Source organism: Neovison vison, chromosome 3, assembly GCF_020171115.1.
Source record: "Neovison vison isolate M4711 chromosome 3, ASM_NN_V1, whole genome shotgun sequence".
In the NCBI taxonomy this organism is placed as follows: Eukaryota; Metazoa; Chordata; class Mammalia; order Carnivora; family Mustelidae; genus Neogale; species Neogale vison.
In genome coordinates, this window is record NC_058093.1 from 12386535 (window position 1) to 12412049 (window position 25515).

A 25515-nucleotide genomic window follows, 5' to 3' on the forward strand; every position below is an offset into this window, starting at 1 on the left:
TTTATAGTAAGGGCAGGAGAAAGAAATGAAATAATTGGGTGGCAGATTCCCAACCTGGCTTGTTATTGCTTTCCCATGAATTACTTTCAAAATCTAATTACTCAAGTTGCCGTTTGGATATCAATCACAGACTAAAAGCCTAGCACGTATATTCGTTTATTTACTTATAATTTATACCTTCTTTTCTAAAACAATTTCGGTAGCTCTGTCAAGTATATGGCATTAGGACAAATTCAATATTGAAGCGCTTCATGTCACAGTGGTTAGCTGCCTTGAAAGTTAAGTATGCACTAGAGGAGTTCTCTGTATGAGGTGGCTTTTGTCGACTCTCACATGAAACTTTCTGTGAAGCCTCCTTTACTGCACAAAAAGCCATCCCAGGATCCTTTTGGTTTTGTTAGGTTCGGCACAAAGGTGTTGAAGTACGTCAGTATTACCAGTTAATGTTGCTGGTTCAGTACAAATCCATGCCTCACGTCAATTTTCCTGTTAAAGAATAAATGATGATCTTGGAAGGTCATTAGATATTTTTGCAAAAGGAAGGGAGTCCTGGTTGACCATGAACTCATCAGTGGCTCACGTGCTATGATCATACATTTAAAAGTGAGGTTGTAACTGGTTAGGTTTTCCTTCGCAAAGACGGTGGAAGTTCACCCGGAGGGTGGTGCCGAGACTGGGAAACGGCTTTGAAATGCGCATCCCAAGGCCTCGAACCAGGTATTTCACAGACCAGTGTTAGGTCTTGGACGGTCTGCAGCCTATTATGAGCAGAGCCTTGGAACTGGAAAGGTGGGCAGTGACCCTTTAACACCATCCCCTCACTGAACTGGAGGAAGCCGAAGCCCCCTACCCATGCCCCCGCCCTGGGTTGAGAAGACGAGAAGAGAACCCACACCCCCTGGGGTAACTCCTACTGCTTTGCAAAAGCCTGACTCAGGTCTGTGCGATTTAATGCATGCATTGGAGAGCTGCCGCTGAAACCACGGGCTTCCTGACTCCGAAAAGATGTGTAATTGAAAAATTAGGAAAAAGGGATCATAACAAAGCCATATAATGATATTCTGTACTTGAGTGGGTTCGAAGTATGAGCGGAAAAGAAATCTCCAGGCTGGCTTGGCAGCGGAGCGTTTATCAATCTCTCCAATAATGAAACTGGCTCAGGGAAGCTTGCCCCGACTGCCCAGCTGAGCGGTGGGCTGTGAACACGTGCAATGCATGTTTTATCATTTTATAACACCTTGACACTCAAGATCTCTCTCTTTTTAAAAAATTTTAAACAGAATCATTTTCTGGGAGGGGAGAAGTGAGCTTGAAGATGTATCCAGGTGGTCCAGGGGTGTTGGTGTGACTTCCTACATGAAAACTCGCCACCGAAAGCATCATCGTTTCGGGCTGTAAATATAGCACCGTCGTGTGGGACATCGCTGCCTGTCAGCCTGTGGCTTGGAAGTTTGGGAGCTTGATTTAAACTTAGTACAAAATTACTTCTTTAAGCCATGGAGTAGTTTTTTTTCTGTATTTCAGAATTTTTAATAACAGCTCAAATTAGATCTTTTACATAATCCAATCAAGATCATTCTGCGTCCAAGTACAAAGTCAGACAAGGAGTAGATTAAGATTTATTTTTACCAAAAGTAATGCCAAGGATCATTTTAATCCTGAGGCCCATCTAAATGTCTAAAGCACATTATGACTTTAGGGGCTCGAATTTCCTAAGTATTCTTCCTGCTCTACTTTCCCCATTTCCCCAAGGCTCCCGGTTGCTGAGATATTTAGGTGTTTATCATCGTGTAGGCCTGAACAGGATTTGGGATTTCTCTGTCATCCTCTTCCCACTGGACACAATTCCCACTGAATAGGAAAGGAGCAAGATTATGGGCCACCAACTGTCTCCAGTGACAGAAACTGCGGGGGGCAGGGCTTTCCTTGGCGATAGCCTGTCTTACTGGCTGGCCGGCTTCCTTTATGTCCCCTCATCTTGCGAAGCGTCCCGGGGACGCAGCTCCCCTGTTACTTGTTACCTGTCTCCAATAGAAGGCTCCACGCTGTGTTCACTGACCTCCACAACCTGGGAGGTTTGTATCCAAGACCAGGAGCAGCCCCGTCGTTTTTGCCGGGACAATGCGGATTCTCTGTTTTCCCATGGGCCTGGCGCAGAACTGCTTTCTCATTCTCAGAGTGAACTGAAGCAAATGTGACAGAAAGGGTCCTGTTATTTTCAAAAGTTGACTGCTTATCTCTCATCTGTGCTTCTTGTTAAACACACACACACACACACACACACACATACCTCACCAGACTGTTTCACAGTATTTTTATGCTGTGAGGTTCCCTATAGGATTTTCAACCAGGTGTTTTTTTTTTTAATGCTGCTGTTGGTCCTGGCCTCAAGATTATCTCCCCGGCTTCTCTAAGCCCTATATTGGACCAGAGGATTAGAAAAGATCAACAAGATGAAAGCAGCTTGCCTAGAACGTTAACAGTAAAGCCAAGTGTGTATATTCCAGGATTTCAGCAGAGCCCGCTCTCAAACGGAAGCAGTGTCAGATTGTAGCGAAGAACCAGGCTTTATCCCTGGGGGTGTTTGGATTCAAGTCTTGGCCTGGTCGCTTACTAGGTGTGTGACCCCGCACAGGTTAACCAGTCTGCGTCTCAGTGACCTCACCTGCAAAATAGAAAATAGAACTTCACTTCACAAGAGCTTGTGGGCAGCGGTGGTGATTCGCACAGCATCTGGCACGGAGTAAAGCCACAAATCATTTATCTGCCTCGTGAGCCTTTTTAAGCGCCCTGCCGTGGGTCAGGAATTCTTCTAGAGGAAGTGAACAGGACAACACGGTCTCTGCCCTCGTGGGGTTTGTGTACATGTTTGAAGGGAGGAGAAGAGATACCTGACAAACCAGAACACAGCCAAGTTACCGAGAGAATTCTGGATTGTCATAAAAGCCATGGGGACAGTGAGCAGGAGAGAGACCAGGCCAGGGGTGGAGGGCGCGCACGGCGATGTGAGAGAAAGCCATAATGTCAGGCGAGTGATTGAAGAGGAGACCCGGGCCGAGGCCCAGACGCCCCGAAGCGCGTTCTCTCACGCCCGCTTGCCGTGGCCTGAGCAGCCCATGTTTTATTTAAACCTTAATTAAGGACTTGAGCTGAAACCCTCGCAGACTTATAATCATAGGTTTTTACCCTTTTTTTAAAAGTAAAGATGCCGCACTTTATTAATCTATACAGCTGATCTTGGGTCCTGTTCTAAGAACATGCATTTTGGAAAGTTTACACTTTAAAGCAGGTTTATCCTGACTGTCACCCCTCCTTAATTATTATCTTAGCATCTGAATATGTGAGGTTAGCTCCTGGTCTAGTTCGGAGCTGTTCAGCGCCCCCCTGGGCTCCCCGCAGCACCGTGTCCGAGCTGTTCTAGTAGCCAGGGGAGGCCTGCGACCGCATCTTCCGGGACTGGGACGGCTGCTTCCTTTCTCTGGGTAACGAAGCAGCAGAAAGAGACAGACACACACAGGATGTAGTGACGCCGGGGCACAGGAAATGCAAAACCCCTCGGGTATTTTTCTGTCACCTGGGTAGAGTGAAATCCAGAGCTGTCTCCATTCCCTTCTCATCTGCAAACGCCTTTTGCGGCAAGCCTGCGGCAGAAACACAAAGGACTCCTCCCTCAAGAGCTGATACCTTCCTAACTTCCCCTCCGTACTTTGTTAGGGGATTTCCCTTACAAGCAGACCTAATTGAATGGAATGCACTCCTTGCAAAGAACAAAAGGCCTCCCGAAAAGCCAATTTTAAAAAAAATTTTCGAACAAAGATTTAAATGGCTCTATCCCAATGCAATGAGAATTGAACCTGTTTTGCAGTGAAATAAATGAAGGGAAGCCATCTACCTGTGCCATTGACAGCTTAGCCATTGACTTTATTATCTATTATCTTTTTCTTTAAAATTTTATTTATCTTTTTGAGAAAAAGAGCATGAAAGAAAAGAGGGACAGAGGGAGGAGGAGAAGCAAACGCCCCGCCAAGCAGGGAGCCTGATGGGGGGCTTGATCCCAGGATCCCAGGATCATGACCTGAGCCGAAGGCAGACACTGAACCCAGTGAGCCACCCCAGCACCCCTATTATCTATTATCTTTTAATATAAATAAACCTGTAAAGGTATTAATGACATACGAGACCTTGAAAGTTCACATAAATAAAACCAAAAGCTTTCTTTCCGATCTGAAAAGTTACGGGCCTTTTGCCCACTGAATTGATGAAGTTTCATAGGACTTGAAATAATAAAGTCCATCTGTCTTTGATAAAGAAGTTACGAGAAGGCAGAACTGACTGACACTGTGTCTTCGAAATAAACCTGTGTGTCCGGGGCTCCGTTTCAAAGTTAGGGGTTCCTCTGACTGTCTGCTCGTTCCGCTGTCGAGCAGTGGCAGAAGAATGGTGGAACACGCAGATCCAGGGGCACCCATCACTGTCCTGTGAAGAGTTTTCTTGGGGCATCATCACTAGAACATCATTCTGCAACATTTGAAAGACTTATCTTTACTCATTATCTCCAGGTCTTCACCTCTACCTCTTGGTTATCAGCCTACTCATTGTGCCTTACAGCCCCGTCTCGCCGAAGACATTGCTCCCACCAAGGGAATCAATATGGCTTCCCTGCCTTGAGTCTAGCAGGCATTTTCAATCCTTCATCTTTTTTTCCTTCTGCAACATTCAGTGCTGTTGATCACTTTGTCCGTAACTACTCTGTGTCGTCTTTTTGGTGCCTGGGACATGACACTCCTGATTTCCCCCTCCATCTTCATTGCTCCTCTGTTTCCTTTGAGGGTCACTGTTCTCTACTTGGCTGTTAACAGGTAGAGCTTGACAAGGCTTGGTTGGTTCCAAGTCCTTCCTCATATAAAATCATACCATCTTCTTAGATCGTTTCAACCGTGCCCGAATTTTAATTATGTAAGCTGGCTCACAAGTTCGTCTTCCCAGTCCAGGCAATTCTCTGTCTTCTAGGCTCTTAAACTTGACATTTTCACTCTAACAGTTCAAAGCATTTCACAAACGTGCTTAAAGCAAACTCATGATCTCTGTCCCAGTCTCGGCTTTCTTACAGTGTTCCTGATCTTGGTGTCCTCTCTATTTAATGTGCAAGCCAGCAATCTAGGCATCCGTCCTGACATCTTCTCCTCTCTCACCTTCCACATCCAATCCATCAACAAGTCCTGTTGAATTTCTTTTCCAAATATTCCTAGAATTCATCCATTTCTCACTGTCTCTACCTGCGCCTTCCCACCAAAGCCATCATCCTCTCTTGCTTGTGTTGCTTTAGGGGTCCACTGATTAGTTTCCTAGCATTTACATGGTTCCCCTCTAAGTCATTCCGTATCCTGAAATCTTTTCAAAACCACAACTCTGAACTCTTAAGATAAAAATCAGAAGTCTCACCGTGGCCTGCAGGTTCAGCATGATCTGGCCCCTGTGTGTCGCTCCAGCCTCGTTACTTGACCTACTCTTTCTTACTGTCTCTACTCGGCCACCCTGGTCCTCTCGCAGTTCCTCATGCTGGCTGCGTGAATCAGTCAGGTTCAAGTCTGGAGACAGAAGCCACAGTTTATTAGAATGGGAGGAAGGTAATACAGAGAATTACTAAAGCACTAGAAACACCAGGAGGTGGTTAATTACTAAAAGGGATAAATGAAGGCTCCGAGGGATCCAGACACGCAAGAGAGCAGTTCCTGTCTCCAGGAAGGTTGGACGATCAAGAGCCGTCCAGTCCAAGACTGAGATTCTGATCCCGTCAAAGGTATACGGCCCTCCTCAGAGGAACACACAGCCTTGTGGTGACCAAACAACAACAAAACCTTGCGGAGCCAGGACCAGGCTGTTCTGTAGACCGTTACCATTGCCAGAGGGCGTAGGCAGACTGGCACTGCTCAGAGTCACGGGACTGGAGCAACTGGAGAACGCGGCCGGGGTGCGGCTGGGAGCTCCTGTGACGAACAAGCATAACAAAGACCCAGACGTGGAAGAGAGGGGTACGCCTGCCCTTTTAGCCCCGCATGGTCACCTCACGGCCCTCCCCCGCTAAAGCCAACATTCTGCCAGCAGGCAAAACAGGGCCACCAGCTCCAGCAGCACAAAGTGAGGCAAAGAAGGGGAGATTTGAACCAAGAGACAGTAACTTGGTAACTGGCACACGATGCTGCCTCCTGCCTCAAAATCCTTCTTTGCTGGACTGCACTGATTGGCCTCCTTACCTGATCCGTTAGTTCATGGGCTTTCAAGTGATGGAGGTGATGGCTGGGGAATTACTAGCATGAAGTCAGCTACGCCAGTGACAGATTTCAGAACACTATGCACTTCTCTTTCATAACACTTATCACAGTTGTAATTCCACATTTGTTTGTGTGGCCTTTTGATTTATATGTCTTCGTAACACCCAGAAAGTTCTGGAAAGACTGAGAGCACATCTGTCTTTGATCACCCTTGTAGTTCTGGGGCCTAAAACAGTAACTGGACATTAGAGGTGCTCAAACAAGCCTTTTTCTGTTGAAGTATTAGTGATAGAATATGTAAAGAAGTGTAGGTTAAATTTTGTTAAGTCACTGTGCCGCTTTTTAAAGACACAATTATGAACTTTGTATTTCTATTTTAAAAGAAATTTATACTAATGAAGAAATTTGAAAAATGAAGCAAGTCTTAAGAGATCAAAAATCCTCCCTCCCCAAAACAACCACTGTTAAATTTAATTTCAGAATTTCTTAACTGCACAGATGTATGGGACTTTTAAAAGCAAATATCCTATTAGATAGCATGTAAACTTTTGTATTCTTTTTACTTAAGGTGACATTATAAACCTTACCTCGTTTCTTTAAAAACATGATTTTAAAGGCCACCTTGTGTTTTTATGAATTTGACGTATTTTTAATTATTCCCAAACTGTTGTCCGTGTGGATTGTTTCCGTTTGTTTGCTCTTGTAAATAATGCTCTAGTGAACATTTCCCATGTATGAATCTTTATAAACAACTATGATTTCCTTGGCACATTTTCTTAGAAATGGTATTTTAAGGTTCAAAGAGTATGAATATTTCCGAAATTCTTAATATATTGCTGTCCAGAAAGATTGTGCTTATCACATTGTTTCTATTTGTAAAACTGATTAGTAGGGCAATGGCATACTTTAAGATGTTTCATTTCCATTTGCATTTCTCTTTTTGTGAGTACTTAAGAACACCAAGATTATGATCAAAGAACTATTATTATTATCAGGTATCATTAAACACTAATATATTGACTTAATTACTTTTAAGTGAATGTAACACGTTTTTAGTAACACAGACATTAGCAATTTTAGACAGAATTTTATAACAAAATTAGACTTTGTTTCCTTTCCGGTTTTTTCTTTTTTTCTTTTTTTTTAATTTTTTTTTGAAGATTTTATTTATTTATTTGACAGAGAGATCACAAGTAGGCAGAAAGGAAGGCAGAGAGAGAGGGGGAAGCAGGCTCCCCACGGAGCAGAGAGCCCAATTTGGGGCTCGATCCCAGGACCCTAGGATCATAACCTTAACTGAAGGCAGAGGCCCAACACACTGAGCCACCAGGTGCCCCTCTTTTCCAGTTTTTTCTAAGTAGAACTACTTCATAATACCATATTAATCATCAGACAGCTGTTTTACTATGTATAGGAGTCGGTGTTTTACTGTGTATAATAGGAACTTAATGGGTTAAAATTATTTTTAGACCTGCTCTTATATATAACACATTTCTTAAACTTAGATTTGAATTCCATGTATACTTCCTTGAGTCTGGTTATAAATACATGAAGCTTTCACTGGAAAGTAGAATCTAACAAGAAAAAAGAGTTTTCAGAAACTTTCAAGTCTGAACACATACATGACTGTATATATATTATGAAAATCTCTGAATCCTAGTCCTTTATTTCTCCCAAGATAAAGATTTTGGTTTTTTTGGTACTGTTAACAAAAAACAACCACCACAGTTTCTGTTTTGCTGTGTAAAATAAATCCACACAAGATGCAATCAAATATGACCTACAGTGAAGAGAAAGATGAGTCATTAGAAGCAGAACAATATCACTCATGATTGAAGAAGCAGAATATTCCACAAAATATTAGCAGGTTGGAGTAAGCAATTTTATCTTTTTATAAAAAGATAATGCACTATGACCGAATGTGCTTTTTCCCAAGAATGCAACTTTGGCTTAACAGGTCAAAACCGATTAATGTAATTTGCTATGCTAATAAAATATGATCATCTCAATAAGTGAGGCCAAATAAAATCACTTGGCAAAATAAGAAGAACTCCCAGAAAACTAGGAATACAGAGAATTTCCTAATAAACATATGAAAAACCTGCTGTACCATTAATATCATATTTAATAATAAGTACTGGATATAGTTTGCCTAAGGTCAAGATTGTATTATTCTGCATTGTACTAGGGTTCCTAACCAGTTTAATAAGGCAAGGAAAGACTGGAAAGAAAGATGCTAGACTGTATTTACAGATGCCATTATTGCCTACATTGAAAAATTTTAAAAACCTACAAAGACAAAAAAAAAAAAAAGAAAATTAGCAAGGTAGCTAAATATATAATATATAAAAAGGCAGTTGTATATCTGCATTCTAGCAGCCAACAATTGGCAAATGAAGTTTTTAAAATCATTATATACAATAGCCTACGACATCTAAAATACCCAGGAATAAATTTAACTAAAGATGCCTAAGACACTATGAACTGTAAAACAGTGCTGAGGCCAATTAAAGAGTAGCTAAATAAATGGCATGATGTATCATGTTCGAAGATCAAAGTATGCAATATTGTTAAGATACTAAATATTTCCAAATCAAATTAGAGATTCAACTCGAGCCCAATCAAAATCCCATCAAATTTTCTTTAGAAATACACTGATTGTTTTTGTAAAAATGGGCTGATTCTTCAATTTACATTGAAATGCAAAGGACCTAAGTTAGCCAAAACAATCCTGAAAAAGAAGAGCAAAGTTAGAGGACATGCATTATCTGATATTAAGACTCATTATGTAGTTGCAGTAAAGCAGTGTGGTGTTAGAGGGGAGGATAGATAACTACATCAGTGGAATAGAATGCAGTCCAAAAATAGACCACACATATATAGTCCATTGATTTTCAACAAAGGTGCCAGCATAATTCAGTGGGGAAAGGTGAACTCAGATTTACTGCTATGGTCTGTTACTTTTTCACATTTTACATATTAGTTGTTAAGGGCAGCAAGACTGTCCCATTTATCTCCTATGAGTAAGCCAGGGCTAGCACTTAACTGGGCACTCCTTATGTATCTGTTGAGTTAGAAATCAGAATGGTACTCGGGAAGATATATACCATCGATGTTGGGATTTGATAAGTATTTTTAATAAAGGGAAGGCTCAGGTAATAGTTAAATTCAAAAACATTTACCCTTCTAGGAGCCATTTTAGGATTAAATTAAAATGTATATAAATTAAAATGTATATAGTATTTATTGAAATGTGAGCAGATGAGGTGTGTCCAAGATGTAACTACTTTGATTCAAGTATTTGATGAATATTGGATAAAGACACAGCCAGAGACGCATATCAAACTTGACTCCCTATAATAAGAAGGCCCCCGGTGCGAAAAGTACCAAAGTAATGCTGATTCATTCATTCATTCATTCATTTGTTCATTCGTTCATTCGTTCGTTCAGTAGTCACCATGTACTTAATAGGCACCAAGCACATTGTGTTGAACAAGACATACATAACTCTGTCACCGCTTTTCTCATGTAGAAATGCAGTGGCTATTTTAAGGTTTCACTAAAATCAGTACTCTTTTAGTCTAGAACATAAATTAGTAGTGATGGCAGATTTTAGATCAATAATCTCATGTTCCTTCTGATTTATAGTAGTGCTACCCAGTAGAAATATAATGTGAGCTACATGTATAATTTTAAAATTTCTAGTAGCAAAATAAATAAATAAATAACATTCCTAGTAGCCACATTAAAAAAGTAAAAAGAAACAGATGAATTAGATTGGTTAATATATTTTTTCTAACTTAATACACACAAAATATTATTTTGACATATCCGTATTTTTTAAATTATCAAAGTAATATTTTTAATTCTTTTTTTTTGTACTAAGACTTCAAATCTCAGTGTGTATTTTACACTTACAGCACATCTCAATTTAGTCAAGCCGTATTTCAAGTGTTTAGTGTAGCTAGTGGCTACCTTATTGGACAGAGATAGGAATCAGATCTGAGTCAGCTGCAGTCTGTTGAAGTTTATAAGTAGATTCCAGAAAGATAGAGAACTGATGGTACTTCTGGCCATAATGTTAGAGGGAAATCGCTCTATCCAGGAAAGAACCCCCATTATTCTGTTGCTAGAAATACCAGGATTTGTGGTTAAGATGAGCCTAACTCTGTTGTAGCTGAATAACTTCCACCAGCTTTCTTCTGAAAGCGCCTCAGAGTTTTACTATATTTGGAGACAGATCTGTACAGCTAATGTGCAAATATATCCAAGCCATCTTTGAGAATTTCAGATCTTTCCAGTGTGCAGTGATTTCCACCAATAAGACAGCTTTTCAGGACCCTAAAAAAAAGAAAACCCTGCTATTCATATTTCTCAATGAATTTTTGTTGGATGAATGATGAACTGAACCAATAGCCCACATACCAGTTCTCTGAGACACAAAATATTTTCAGCTCTAGGTTAATGAACCCATGCTCATTTGCATGCTTGCCTTCCATTTAAAATTCTTATGCATCCAACAGAATAATGCTTTCCTTTCATTCTAAGGTCATTATTTCCGTTAGGCTGTAATATAAACCCCCTTATTTTCAAGAATAAGACTAATTTACTACACTGTGCACAGCGATCTCTACTTTAGATTCTCAATTTATAATATTTCATCCAGGCTGAATCTTCACTATGATTTAGAGAGGGGGTGAGTTGGATTCAGCCTGTACTTAATCACTATTTTAACAAAACATTCACTGACTCATCACAAAATCAGTTTTTCCTCTTACGCAGTAGAGCGTCTTTAGCCATCCATCTTTACACCAGCAGAATCACCCGGCAGGTAGGATCCTGGGCCCACTGCTGAATCAGAATCCCCGCAGGTGTTGTCTGGGAATCTGCATTTGTAACAAGTACTAAGGGAGATCTCGACCTCACTAAATCTTGACAACCACTGCCCTAAAGTTCCATGTCAGTATCCCTAGCGATAAAATCGCATCCTACCATTTAAATGTTTCACCACTGGAGGAAATGCTGTTTTCAGTACTTAATTTGTTCACTACCTTTGTTGAACATTTCACTATGTATTGTAATTTCCCTTTAGAGAGTACTCATCATTCAACCCATAAACTGTATGCTGTATTTTCTTTCTTCTTTTCTTTTCTTTTTTTTTTTTTTAAGATTTATTTGTTTATTTATTTTAGAGAGAGGGAGCATGGCGGGAAGGGGCAGAGGGAGAGGGAGAATTCAAGCATATTCCCTGCTCAGTCTGAAGCCTAATGCCGGGCTCAGTCTCATGACCTGAGATTATGATCTGAGCCGAAATCAGGAGTCAGACACTCAACAGACAGCCGCCCAGCCACCCCTGTGCTTTCTTGATGTATAAGTTATGAATGATGGATTCAACGAAAGTCAAATTTACACTTCTCATAAATGTCTAAAATCAGACTGACTAGGACACAGGCGATAGTCCTTTGCACCTTCCAAGTATAGTCTCCATAATGTTTGTGGCAAATGTTAAGAAAGGCTCTTCATTTTCCTATGAAATCATTTTATGAGTCCTTCAATTCAGTCACAAGTTCACAGATAGCTATCGAGCCAGACCCAAGTACCAGTGCTTCAGAAATGAATCAGACTTCAAGGGAGTTCTAGCCTTCTCAAGGCAGGGGTGAGGGGCAGACACATAAGTCTTGTGTTCGAATATAATGCAGTAAATTTTTATGAGGTACCCTGGGAGTAGAGAGAAGGGAGGCAGGGCGCAAAGGGGCTGGGGTTCATAGAGACAGTGCTGTGCTCTGTTTGAGTGTGAGCCATAGGCAGCCAGAAACGTGAAGTCATTCCTACAGGCTCGCCCAGGACACAGGCTCAGAACATGGGATCCTGGATCCTCACCTGCCCTCTCTCTACTACACTCAACTTTCTCCAAGAATCTGGCCTTCAAGAGCACACTGGCTTCCCTTTTTTTTACACCCAAAGCTCTCTCTAGTTGTGAGTAAGATGTTAAGGGTGATACATTTCCTTTTCCGGCCACTAAGGTGCCGTTTAATTCACTCCAGCAATAACTAAATAGAAACCTACCTTTAAAAGATGCTGAGAGCAATGTGCTGCTAATTTATTGCCACATCTATTAAAGCTCTAGAGAGAATTTGACTCCCTAGATTTTAAATATAGTAGAGATATTATGTTTCCCGATTTAATCCCTCCATAATAAATTAAGTGAAATGATTATGGTACCTGTTGTCACTTCATTCTCGCCCTATCTCCAGTCACTCTTCTGCCTTCATTAATTCGGAATAAAATACCACAAGACATTAATGTAGCACTTGGAGATAGGAAGGCTGCATTTTTATAGCCTCAATATGAAACCGTACTTAAAGATGCTTATACCTTTACTGAATGAGGAGAGAAAAAAAACCAAAACCCTCTCCATCTCCTAATAACCTTCATCATGAGTGAGGAAACCAGGGCTCAGAGGTGTGAGGTGGCTGGCCCAGGGCCACCGTGTAAGTGACTACCAGAGCCAAAACGCCCACCCAGGTCTTCCAACTCCCAGTGCAAGGCTCTATTTCTAGGATATCCTCAAATCTTCTAGAGATTCTATTAAAGCAGTTTCTTCACTGTTTGCAACGAAGGGCATTATTGCCAACATGGAAACAAAAACAAAACTCTTGGCATTTCCCCATCACTTTCTCATCAGTGTTCTCAGTGTATCACTTCACAGTCATTATTTGGTGTTTTCTTACAGAAGGCAACAGACCACTGCAACAGAAACTATCCTTAGATGGGAACCCCAAACCTATACATGGAACACCAGAGAGGTCAGATGGCCTACAGTGGTCAGCTGAGCAGCCTTGTAACCCAAGCAAGCCTAAGGCAAAAACATCTCCTGTTAAGTCCAATACCCCTGCAGCTCATCTTGAAATAAAGCCAGATGAGCTGGCAAAGAAAAGAGGTAAAGTGATTTCTTTTGCACAAATGATTCAACACATTTTGCACCCCCGGAGAAGTGCCAGAATGCTAGAACATTCCAAAAGGATGCAGCTTAGTAAAAAGAGATGCACATGTAATTGCATTTCTCTCGGTGACCCACATAGATTGAAAAGTAGATGTGATTCCTCCCATGTGAACCAAAGGTCTCGAATGTTCACGAGGAATCACCTCTCCTTTCTCTGCCCCTGTGGCCATTCCGCTCTTCATAGGCATGCACAAACCGGCACCACGAGTGCTTTCTACCCTCGTGTTTCATGAAGCAAACGGTAACGCGGGAGCCCTTTTAGCAGAGGGAATGCCGACTGATTCCCTGGCCCGCAAGTTCTTCCCTTACCCTGAATGAAGATGATTCTAGAGGCTGACCCGTCTTCTTCAGATGTGACCTTCCTCACGGAACCTCAGTTCTGTGCTAGAACTTGCAGAGACACTGTAACCCCGAAAGAGGATTTTATATTTGACACACTATGTTTTTACTAATTTTTGAGCTTTGTCATACTTTACACTGAACCTGTATTAAACACGAAAGGGGCTAAATCGCTTCCTTTCTGGTTCCCAGAGGATGAAATCCATGATATTCTTCACATTCAGCCTCGGTTGTATCTGATTTCCTTGGCTTTGGTTTGATAGACTTTCTTACTTCTCTTGAGGGAGAGTTCTTTCTTCTAAGAAACATGGCCTTGTTGGGATCAGTACAATTGGCCCACTTGCTCTGCCCTATCTGTGTACCTTGGTGGCGGTTTCAGGAAATCAGGCGAGACTGGCAGCCTTGGAGCAGCTCTAAGTGCTGCTGCTCTAATTACAGGCTGGCTCGGGGCCGCTGGGGCGGGAGCCAGCGTACCTGGCACCAGAGCCCCCTCCTCTCTCCAGCTCATTTGTACCTCTCCCAAGCTCCATGGCCTTTTCTTCATCCAAAAGCCCTGCTGGCTTTTAACCACGCAGAGTGGTGAGAGCCAGCAGCACACAAACAGTCTTCAGACATATCAGATTCTATGAAACTGGAGTTTGCAATAGAACATCATGACCACAGCCTCTTTCCAAAGCACAAAGGAGGCGTGGGTGCCCCAGCTGGCCCACCCACAGAGCCCCTGGTCAAATCCCAGCAGTCCCAGGGGCCACACCAGTCACCCACTGTGGATTTTTACAACTCTGGGTTATAAACACACAAACCTCTTCTTGACGGAACCTTTTTTTTTTTTTTCCCATTGAGAAACAAAAGATAAATCTCTCTCTTTTTATTAGGGGTAGGGGAGATCGCTGCTTTTGTTGTTGTCGTTGTTTAGCTCAGATGTAAAAAGATTAAGTGTTCAATTTAACATTTTTTCCATGACATTACTTTTAGGCCCAAACATTGAGAAATCAGTGAAGGATTTGCAGCGCTGCACTGTGTCTCTAACGAGATATCGTGTCATGATCAAGGAGGAAGTGGATAGTTCGGTGAAGAAGATCAAAGCTGCCTTTGCTGAATTACACAACTGGTGAGTAATTCAACTTAGAAACTATAAACTTACGGCACTTGAGCTGTTCCTACAGGTAAAAGCATCTGATGGGAAATGTTGTTTATTTAATACATAAACATCACAGAACAACTCCTTGGCAAATTTTTTAAAGTCCTGTAGGCAGAGGCCTCTATCTTGGGAATAAAAAAAGAAGGGAAAATGTTTGAATAAGAAGAAACCTGATACACATAATTCACTGGAGTTTGAAGTTGGCCCCAAAGTATATGAATGATGTAGAACACAACCTCAACAAATGATATTTTTGACCAATCCCTGGAAGGCTGATATGATGAATGCTTCTGAGACAAAAATATTTTCCAGCCTTATCTTTGTAAAATAAGACTCCCTTAACAAAACTCAGAAACATCTTAGGCAAACTTAGTGATGGAATCCCATCCTTGGACTGGATTTTAGGAATGGTTCACTGGTATGGTTTGCGTCCTCCCCTGCCCTGCTCTGCAACTGATGTTGATGGGAGACATTTCTTTGAGCTGTGTATGTGTGCTTACATGCACAACTGAAATGAAGTCACTACTGGTGAAGGTTATTATCCGTAGAAAAAGTTCTCAGTGTATCCATCAGGACTCTTCCAGCTTCATGTGACAGAAACCCAAGTCACACTAGTTCACGACAAAGGCTAGTTTACTGGCTGATGTACATGAAAAACCCAGAACATTCCTTTGGGCAAATTTGGTTCTAAGCCTAAATTGTGTTCTGAGAATTCAGTTTCTCTCTCCCTCCCCTTCTCCTTTTCTCCATCTCTCGCTCCTTTCCTCTCTCAGCGTCTCCTGCAATCTCCTGGCTCTGCTTATTCTTGGCTTGATTCTTAGGTATGATCTCTCCATGTGGTAGCAAAGATGGCCCGCTAGCAGCTCCCAGCTGACATAATCCTTAGTCCCTGTGATCTGAGAGAGAGCTTCGTCTCCAACAGTTCCAGCAAAAGTCCAAGGGCTGATTTGCATTGGCGGGGCTGGGTCACATATCTGTCCCTAAATCGGTCACTGTGGTAAGAGGGACAGTCTCTCCAGTAGCCAGGCCAGGGCCATGTGCCCACCACAGAGTTAGTGGTTGGGCGAGCCCCACCTGAATCCCACAGACTGAGAGTTAAAGAGCTGTGGTTTCCTGAAGGAAAGTCAGGGTGCTGAAGAGAAAAATATATAAAGACAAGAAGAACATATCCACAGTGCCCAGGCTCACATGTGTTCTCTGTATCTCATTGGCTCTCCATGATTCTAGAATTTGATCCCATGTTTTGCATAGCTTTCTTTCCAAGTCCTTTCTTTGACACGATGTGCTTTTCAGCAGACTAGAGAGTTGTGTAAAACCAAGGATTACACTTGACACAATCTAGAAGTCTTGAATTTTCAACCATCTGCTACGTATAAGATCCCAGTGTACATACGCTGTCAGAGACTTGAAAGGAAACTGTCTCCATCACCGATCATTCAGGGACGGACCCTCTCCCCTCCACCCGCTCATGTCATCTTCACCTTAGCGGAGCTCTTCTCTGCCTGATCAGACGCTAAACTAATTGTTCAAAGTAAACTGCAGGCATATGTTTGAAAGTACTTAGAGAATATAAAGATGCTATGTAAATGAAAGGTGTTAGTAATATTGCTGATTTTTATTTTTTTTTTAAAGATTTTGTTTATTTCTTTGACAGAGAGAGAGATCACAAGCAGGCAGAGAGGCAGGCAGAGAGAGAGAGAGGAGGAAGCAGGCTCCCTGCTGAGCAGAGAGTCCAATGTGGGGCTCCATCCCAGGACCTGAGATCATGACCTGAGCCAAAGGCAGAGACTTCAACTCACTGAGCCACTCAGGCGCCCCAGTATTACTGATTTTTAAATCATACACACACACACACACACACACACACACACACACGTATATGCACACTCAACTTCCAGGCCTGTTCTCCAGAGCCAGAATCAGCAACCTTTATCTATAAAATGCCAGCTAGTAAATATTTTGAGTTTTAGAGTCAGTCGTGTCTCTGTTGCAACTACTCAGCTCTACTGTTCGGGCACGAAAGCCAGAGAAATGCAGAGAAGCAGTGGGCCCGATTTGGCTCGTGGGGGTCGCAGGTTCCTAGTCTCTGGAGGGACTAGTCAACTGCTCAGAGGACACCCCTCTGTCTCACTCTCTCGTGTGGCATTTTAGAGTCAACTCTTCCTCTGGGGCCTCTGTAAGATACCTTCCCTCCGAGTGACTCACACACTAATGGACAAAGTGTAGCACTGACCTCAAGTTACCTCTCTCCTCCAGCTGCTCGGAGTCCTTTTTTTTTTTTTTAATTTCCTTAGTAAAATGAACACCACATGGGTCACGAGACATCTGGAGATTTATACAGACTCTTTGAGCATTTCACTCCTCAAGAGCTGAAAGTGTGGGCCAGGGAAGTCGGGTTGTGTATCTTTTCTCTGCTTGTGTGTCACACTCTGTTTTAAACTGATGGGTCGCTCAGAGGATCGCCTCTGAGTGAGCTCTGCCAAGCAGGACCACTGTTTAAAAGTCACCCCGTAACGAATGGCACCTTTCCTCCGTACAGAAGAAGAATAAGTATAGATTAACCATTTTTTATGTGCTTGTTTTCCAATCTAACCTTTACTAAAAATGATCCCCAAATAAGGACATTTGTGTCAACTTGAAAATAAAACAAAAGGAATTCTTTCTCATCAGCCATCAGCAAGCATTTCTGCCAAACGAGAAAACGTTACCTCTCTGTTCCAAACAAGCCTGCAGCCTCGCCAGCATGGTGATTGATGTACTTGGATAAAGTCTTCCTCTCGTCTTCCGAGGGGGAGAAACCGATGAATTTTAGGGATCGGGCTGCTCCTAAAAAAATAACAGGGCACAGAATGGAGGAAGGCAGCTTACACATTTTCAGAAATGAAGCTTTCCTCTTGGGGGTGGCATGGCGGACTCCAGGCATTGGAGAAAATTGCGAATGCAGCACCACTCACTGAATAGAATCAGAGCCTCGGGGTTACGTTGTAAGGCATATCCAGATGTGGACCAAGTGGGACAAGTCCTCTGGAGATTTCCCAAACGAGTGATGGTCCTGAGACACGTTTACCTGGTGCACAGGCCTCACTGCTCTCCTGACCCCGCTCTCCTAGCTTCAGGCCAGCCGGTGCCTCACCAGACCCTTCAACAGGCTTTGTGTATAGCTTAGAAATAAACAGAAACTCTCAGGTAAGACATTCTAAACCTTCAGCAGACTACCGGGCTTCAGGAGGTGGATCCTGCCCGACCCAGTTCTCCACAAGCCCGCGGGGATGCACGGAAGGAAGATTTGGGGAGGCGGGGAGAAAGCACTTGCTTGCACACGCCCAGCCCCCCAGCGAGCGCATATCTGGGTAGAATGAACCCAGTGCTTTTCTGACCCTGTCTGGCAGTGGAGAACGCTTTGTTCAATCCAGTTCCTGAGGAAAACCGTGAGGTGGCTCAGAGCTGGCCTGCGACCAGGACGCAGTTACATAAGACTAAATGACCATTCAGGGATCAATCTCCTTTGCCATAAAGAACTGGGGATCCGAGAGGGCAGCAGAGATGACACGATGCTCTCACGCCGTCTTAGCAGAAAATAAATTTTGCAACATGAGTGTCTGTGTGAAAAGTCACATCAGGAACTAACATGAAACAGCTGGTTTCCTTTCTATATGATTGGCCCCCTACCACAACTGGAAAATATTCATCCTTTGGAGTCCTAGCTGCCAGATTTAATTGCTTTGTGTGCAAACGAGTCTAGCTTCTCATCACGTGTGTGTGTGTGTGTGTGTGTCCAAGCTGATGGTGCAGGCTTAAAATGAACAATAAACATTAAATTCAAACAACATTAAGGAAGGAGAATGGTACTTGATCGCTGTGCCATATGCCGGGGGAGGAAGGATTCCAAAATCGAGCTGTAAAAATTACTAGGTGCCATTGTCAATTTAACATCTAATTAAAAGCACTCCTAAAGGAAATGGAAGATGGTAATGAGCCAGAGGGTAGAGCTTGTGCTGGGGATGGGGTAACGGGTCATAGAGAATGGAGGCTGGGGGAGACCATATTTTTAGGCTGCTTTGCTTTCATGTAGGAAAGGGAAATCAGTCCAAGCCTGCGTCCTTATACCTCATGTTTATTTTTTCCTGAAGCGCCGCCAGGTCTTACTTCAGCGGAATTTGGAGTAGGTCAGGAGTTCCAGGCCCTGCCCTGCCCCCCCACCTCCCCTCCTTCCCACCCCCACCCCCCTACCCCCTGCCGCCAGCCCTTGCTTTCCTCTTTCCTTGCACCTTGGAGTTTCGTCCCCCAGAGCAAAGACAGGTGCTCCCCACTCACTACTACAAGATAAGCTTGCACTGGAGCCCCATAGCACTTTCCTTTTTTCCTCCTTAATGACGGACACTCATTCTTGTGTCACTGATAACCTCATCCTGCTGATGGCTGTGGGTCCTCCTTCCCAAGTGTCCTATTTAATTCAGATGTTAACAGTGTTGAGACCCTCTCCATCAGCCAAAAGCAAGGGAGAATTTGAGGCCGCAGAAAAGCCTGTCTTCTCCCAGCATTCCTCAAATCCCACTCCCACGTGGGCCTCTCACCTCTCCTGGAAGCTTCGGAGGTAGCCCAGCAAAACCACGCCCGGACCACCAGGGTAGTCAGGAGGGTGACCCCACACCCACCAGAGAGCCTCCCTGTGACATTTTAAACATTGTGTCCTTTTTCTGAGAAGCCCCCCTGAAGGGGAAATTGCCAGCGGGGCCTTTCAGAGCAAGTGAGGCAGCCCTGTGTCCCACAGTCCCAGTCGGCTGCTCCTCGGGTGCCCAACTCAGGTACAAATCTCGGAGCATACAAGGCTCGGAACGACTTCCGTTCAAGTCCAAGTGAGACCATTTTTCTTTCCTAGCAGGTTTATCACACAGCAGGATTCTTTCCTCCTGGGTTGGTTCTCAGCCCCGTCCCCCATCTCCCCACCAACATTCCCCAAACTTTTAGCTGATTTTTGGTGAATACATGGCTTTCCATTTAATGCTAGAAGACCGGTTTTCCTGTGCTCTTGTAGTTTTTTAATGTGTTCTCTTTGTGAGTAACGTACCATCGACTGAAGGACGGTCCTTGTAAATTAATATTTACTTCTCTCCATAGCCAAGGCCATGTGGTCCACGAAAATTAAAAGCCCTAGAGCTTCGCTGAGGTAGCACCGCCAGAAAGGCGGACGCTCCTGGTCTGAGGGGAGCTCAGGGATAGGTGGGGGTTTTTTAAAGAATTCCAGGTGAGTCTTTTGTGTGGCTGTGGCTGAAAGCCCCTCGCGGAGAGCCCTCCACAGGGAGGGCCACGCGTGCAGCTAGCGCACTGTTCACCCCCAGGAGACAGTTGCCATGTCTGGAAGTATTTTTGGTTGTCACAACGGCTGGCACCTAGTAGGTAGAAGCGAGGCATAGCCCAGCATGTGCTAGAATGCACAGGACAGCCCTCCCCCCACCGCCCACCACAAAACACTGTCTGTCCCAGGACCACGGTAACCCTGAGAAAGCCCGGCCGGAGGACCGTGAGAGGAGTAAGAGAGTGAGAGGGTCCAACCGTCCTTCTGCGTATCCTGCCGTAGCTCCTTGAGGGGGGATGGGGATCCCTCACTTGGCGGCGCTTCTGAGTCCTGTCTGCCCCTCCCCCAGCGGCCCTCCTAACCCACGGCCTGAAAGGCAGGAGAGGACCTGTCCTTTCCAGTCAGTTCCATACCCCCCAAAACGTAACCATACTGTCCTCTGATCGTTGCTATAGGAAATTTTAAACCTAAACTTTCTGGCTATATTACATTACATTTTTGTCTCCTCAAGACCAGACAGACAATTATGTGGAAGTGTAGCAAATTTGAGGGCTTGGCGGTTTTTGCCTATCTGACATGGCAGAATTCAACTCGGTCCTGAGGAGAAAAGGGAAAAATGAAGACCCGGAGGTTGTTGCTAACACTAGGCAAGCACTCTCATTAGCCGGTCCGTCTCTACCTGTCTTTTTCTCATTCTACAGTAAAACCAAATATCACAAGGGCTAGGGCTAGGATGAGGTATGTAAAGAAAAATACAGAAGAGTTGTTTCACAGAGCGTCTGTTTAGAGGGTCGCTATTTCTGTTTGGCTTTGGCCAGGCGGCAGTAGTCCTTGTTGCTTCTGGGCTCATGTGGCCTGTGTCCAGCTGCCATCACGCTGGGGACATCGGCAGCTGTGCCGGCCCTTGAGCGACTTAAGCTGAAGGAAGACAGGTCTCTCTGTCGCTTATGGTGTGGTCATGGTAGAGCAAAACTTGGTGACCATCTAGTTAGCTGAATCATGGACACTGTGGTGCTGTGTGCACCTCGGTAGCTGAGTACAAGGAAAATATGGATTAGTTGAAGCGGTTTCTAGAATCAGAGTAGATGCCGTGACAACAAGCAAACTTGCTTTTCAAATTCAGTCACAATGGAAACATTGATATAAGCCCAGATAATGAGCAGATAATAAGTAAATATTAGTTTACAAAAAAAAATCTTTTTTTTTAAAGATTTTATTTATTAGAGAGAGAGAGAGCATGAGAGGGGAGAAGGTCAGAGGGAGAAGCAGACTCCCCATGGAGCTGGGAGCCCAACACGGGACTCGATCCCGGGACTCCGGGATCATGACCCGAGGGGAAGGCAGGCGCCCAACCAGCTGAGCCACCCAGGCGCCCCCTCCATTTTAAAACCATGGCGGAGATGGTGCTCATTCCTCGTATGCCGTGCATATCACGAGTTCTGGAGGCGTGTGTCGTCCATGAACGGAGTGATGCTTTTGTCTAGGCCCTTCGATGGGGTTTGCTCGTAGTGGGATTACCTGTGGGAGAGCTGACGTGGAGGACCTTTGCAGCCACTTGGTGTTGCTACGTGATGCCATACAGACTCTGGTTCCCTGCAGCATGTTCAGCAGCATGTTCAGTGATAGCTAGATTTTGCCAGCTCCTTAGATTAAATGTGTAATGAAGACAAAATCAGTTGTCCTTTTTTATAGTTTTAGAGTGAAATTTTATAAAAGTTCTCCCTGTCCTTCTGCTTTGGAAATAAATATAATCCTCCCATTGATCAAAAGCCGCACTAACAAAGACTTTCCGACTAACCTCTTTCCTTCTCATTAAATGGCTATTCTAAGTGCCCACCTGCTTGTGACTTGCACAAAGAGCTAGACGACGGAAATCAAACAAACCTGTACCTTCTCCCCACACCCGACAGTCGAGACTCTGCCAGCATATTTAAGGAACTCACAGTATGGAGATGAACTTCACCTGCAGAGGATATCAAGAGGCAATGACAGAGGAGGCTAATAAATATATTTATGCCTCAGGAGAGCCCTACGTATGGTTTCTGTCGCTGTCCTCGCTGACAGATTGCCCAAAATGACTCCTTTTCCTCACTCTGCACCAGTCCAATAAATAGAAATAAGCTCCGGGATCCATTCTGAATTGTGAAAAGGGTAAATACCATAAACCACGGAGAAACTCAAGGTTCCTGCGACTTTGTGACTACGGCGAGTCCCCGCGGTACACTGTATTTCAAATCTTGCCTCGTTCGTGAATATGTGTCATTCTAAATAGGCGTAGCTCCCTCTTTGGAGGTGAAAGCTTCTCTTTTCCTATTCTCTCTCCTCCCCAAGGTTTTTGTGTGCATTAGATGGTTCCCTCGGGCCGCCGCAAGGATTCAGAGAATGAGTCGAAGTGAAGGAAGAGCAGGTTGATAAACACAAAAAGTACAGAACTGGCCTTTTCGGTTGGGTAGAGTCCCCAGGAAACCAACATAAATAGCACCTTGTATTAATAGCCTCACCGAGCTCCGGGTGTGATTACCTCCATACGTTACGTCCGTCATACACTTGGCGCTGGAGGTCAGCTTTCCTTTCACCGCAGACCCACAAGAGCTGGAGGACAAGAAGCTGATTGTGATTTCAGCTTGAAATCTGAAAAGATCTCTGAATCTTTTCAGCAAATGAAGGCTACCCATCCCACCGGCTTAGCAGCAGGCTCCTGAATAGGGTTAGTTTTCCTGATAGAATAGAGATATAAAAAGGAATGAAGCAAATTGTTCTTATCTGTACAATCCCAGATGGAGAGTATGTGTTTTCTGTATGTGTGTGTGTGTGTTTTAATTTATGGTATGATCCATTTTTGCTGGGAAAATAAGACAAATTTGTTCCCATATATTAGTATAAATATAAAATACGTTATAGTTTCTAAACCGGGATATCCTGGGTCACAACTTCAGAATGGATCTTGGGACTTATTTCCGATGATGACACTGATACAGAAGGAGTCCCTCTGCACCCTCTTGGGGTGAGACAAAGGAGTCATTTTGGGCAATTTGTCAGCTAGGACAGCAAGAAATCCCGTAACAGACTGTGCCTGTCCGTAGAACAAAATTCCATATGTCAGTTACACTGTTCTTCCGGTGACTGTAGCCATATTCGCACAAAAGTCACATCTTCCAAGGTTTATTAACCACATAATTAGGAGGCATGGTGCGTGGAGTTAGAAGAGGGTTTAAATCTCCTCGTCACATATTCTAGCTCTGAAGATGGTTGAGTTCCTTCACTTCCACTCCGCTACAAAAAGGGGTACTACTGTCAAAGACAGATTAACAACAGAAACATGAACAAAAGTTTATTAACATGTGTACCTCATGTATACATGGGAGAGACCCAGAGAAAAGTCAGGAAGCTCCCTGGGGGGCTCAGAATTCAGAATTAAATGCCGTTTCAGCAGGGATGGGGGCAAGGTGGGGGATGGGTGTAGGCCTCTCAGAGGAGAGTAAATGATTCTGGAAAAGATGAGAGGACTCTCAGAAGGACAGACGGGAGGCGTGATCACTTGTAACGGTGTGTCTGAGTGTGGCGTCCGCTTCTAGGCTCCCGTCCTGTGACAGAAGGCAGCAGTCTCACCGGGTTGACAGAACCCTCCAGGGGGGGATTTATGACAATTGAGTTCCTTGGAGGCTCTGACTTGAAGCAGATGAGGGGAGTTCAAATACCGCCTGGGCCTGCGTTGCTGTTTTTCAAGTGCCTGCGGCTCACAACGATCCGTACACCGCAGTTCCGTATTTGAGGGTAGGGGCGAATTCTGCGACCCTTCAGAGAGCAGAGCAGACAGAGCAGGAGGGGGGAACTGGCAGCACGCGAGCTCATGGGTGCCGTTCGTGTGCACCTGTTGGAAGCAGTGAAGCTGCCAATCCTCTGTCCCAAGGACAAGGAGAGCACCTGTTGGTCCCACTGCCCCTGTGCCTCTTGGGCCCGGGACAGAAGCTCTGTTGACCATAGCAACAGTTGAGAAATGGGTTTTACCCTGGGCCCATGAATTCCCTGGGTCCACAGATATTCAGGGAGTTGGACTAGAATGGCACCCATACAAAAGGATAGTACCCCTTAAATGTTTAATAACATCCCGCCATCCACCTGCTGGGCAGACAGGCTGCCTCTTTCATCATCCGGGGCTCCTCAGCTCGAGACCCGCGTGGTGGCCACTGGGCCCTGAGGCTGCCGGGAGCCCAGCTGGCTCTCCTCGGGGCCTTCACAGTCCTTCCCCCGATGCCATGGGCAGGAGCGCAGCCCACAGTGGGCCAATGATTTTACCTTACTCTTTCTTAGTGAAGAAGGAGAAAGTCTTCATACAGGAAATCTAGCTTCATGGCTTTGCCATTCATTTGCCTGCTTTATGCTCTGCGGTACAGGCCGGAAGGATGGGAGCATCACCTCCGAGCTCACGGGCATCCTTTCTCCGAGCCATTCCCATGCTCTCGTTCTCTCTGCGGGGCTGGGGGACAGCACATGCTGGCCTCGCCCCCGCCACTCCACCTGCTTTGTCCTGCTTGGCACCTGAGGAGTTCAGGAGGCTCTGAGCAGAAGCTCTTCATCCACAAGAAAGTCCTGAAGCCAGATTGTCTGGGATCAGATGGTCCCCGGCAATTTCTCTCACTGCAGCCTCCCTGAGGCAAACTCACCGAGATGAAATGTGGTCTAGTTTTAACTCTTTTTAACATCGAATCTGGCTGCCGCTGCAGATTGATTTCTTGAAATTCCCTTTGAAATTCTGCTTTCATTCCTCAGTAGCCACGAGCAGGTTCCACTCGCCGGCTTATCCACCACTGCCAGTCCCGGGGCTGCTCCCTATCCCAGCATCTTTATTTATGAAGGACACCGGACTCGATGGGGCTCACCCCTGCTTCCAAAGGAAGCAGATTTGTCCCTCAGTGTCTTCGTCTCCAGGTTAAGGAAAAATCTTTCAAGAGCAGAAAATGATAAATCTCTTCCTGCGAAAGTGCCTTTCTGATTCTTTTTATTATTGTTATTATAACTCCTCTGTAGAAAAGAAGCAAGACAGTAGAAACATTTTTATAAAATGACACTTTATCTCTGTGATTAACTGTACAATAAACCGTAAGGGCTTTGCCATGGTAATCTCCTCCTTACACCTTATTGCTTTAATAATAAAAGCTTTTTTATGGCAATAGAATAAAATTTTACTATCCAGACAGTTTAGATAAAACGAGAAGATGTGTTTTGGGAAGGATAAAGGGCACATCTGAAACATGTGAGGTCAGCATAGGTTTTATGTGAGCTCAGCTGATAGAGAACGTGGTCGATGTGGCTTGAGTCTGGTGCCCTCCGGAGGACTTGATCCAACCATTTAAAGAATGTCTAGCGGAGGGTGCCTTGGTGGCTCAGTTACCTGAATGAACATCAGACTCTTGATTTCGGCTCAGGTCTGGATCTCAGAGTCCTGAGATAGAACCCTGCGTGC

General features: G+C 44.3%; 1 protein-coding gene across 8 annotated transcripts in view; it reads left to right on the forward strand.

Annotated features, from left to right (window-relative positions):
* SPATS2L (spermatogenesis associated serine rich 2 like) overlaps window positions 1–25515 on the forward strand; it is a 162622-nt gene that overhangs the window by 114460 nt on the left and 22647 nt on the right. For 7 of the 8 annotated variants that reach the window (XM_044241246.1, XM_044241244.1, XM_044241251.1 and 4 more), the window contains 2 exons: window positions 13006–13212; window positions 14590–14725. In XM_044241246.1, the coding sequence (XP_044097181.1) occupies window positions 13006–13212; window positions 14590–14725 (343 nt within the window). The remainder of the gene's footprint in view (window positions 1–13005; window positions 13213–14589; window positions 14726–25515) is intronic. The other variant, XM_044241248.1, reaches the window with a different exon arrangement.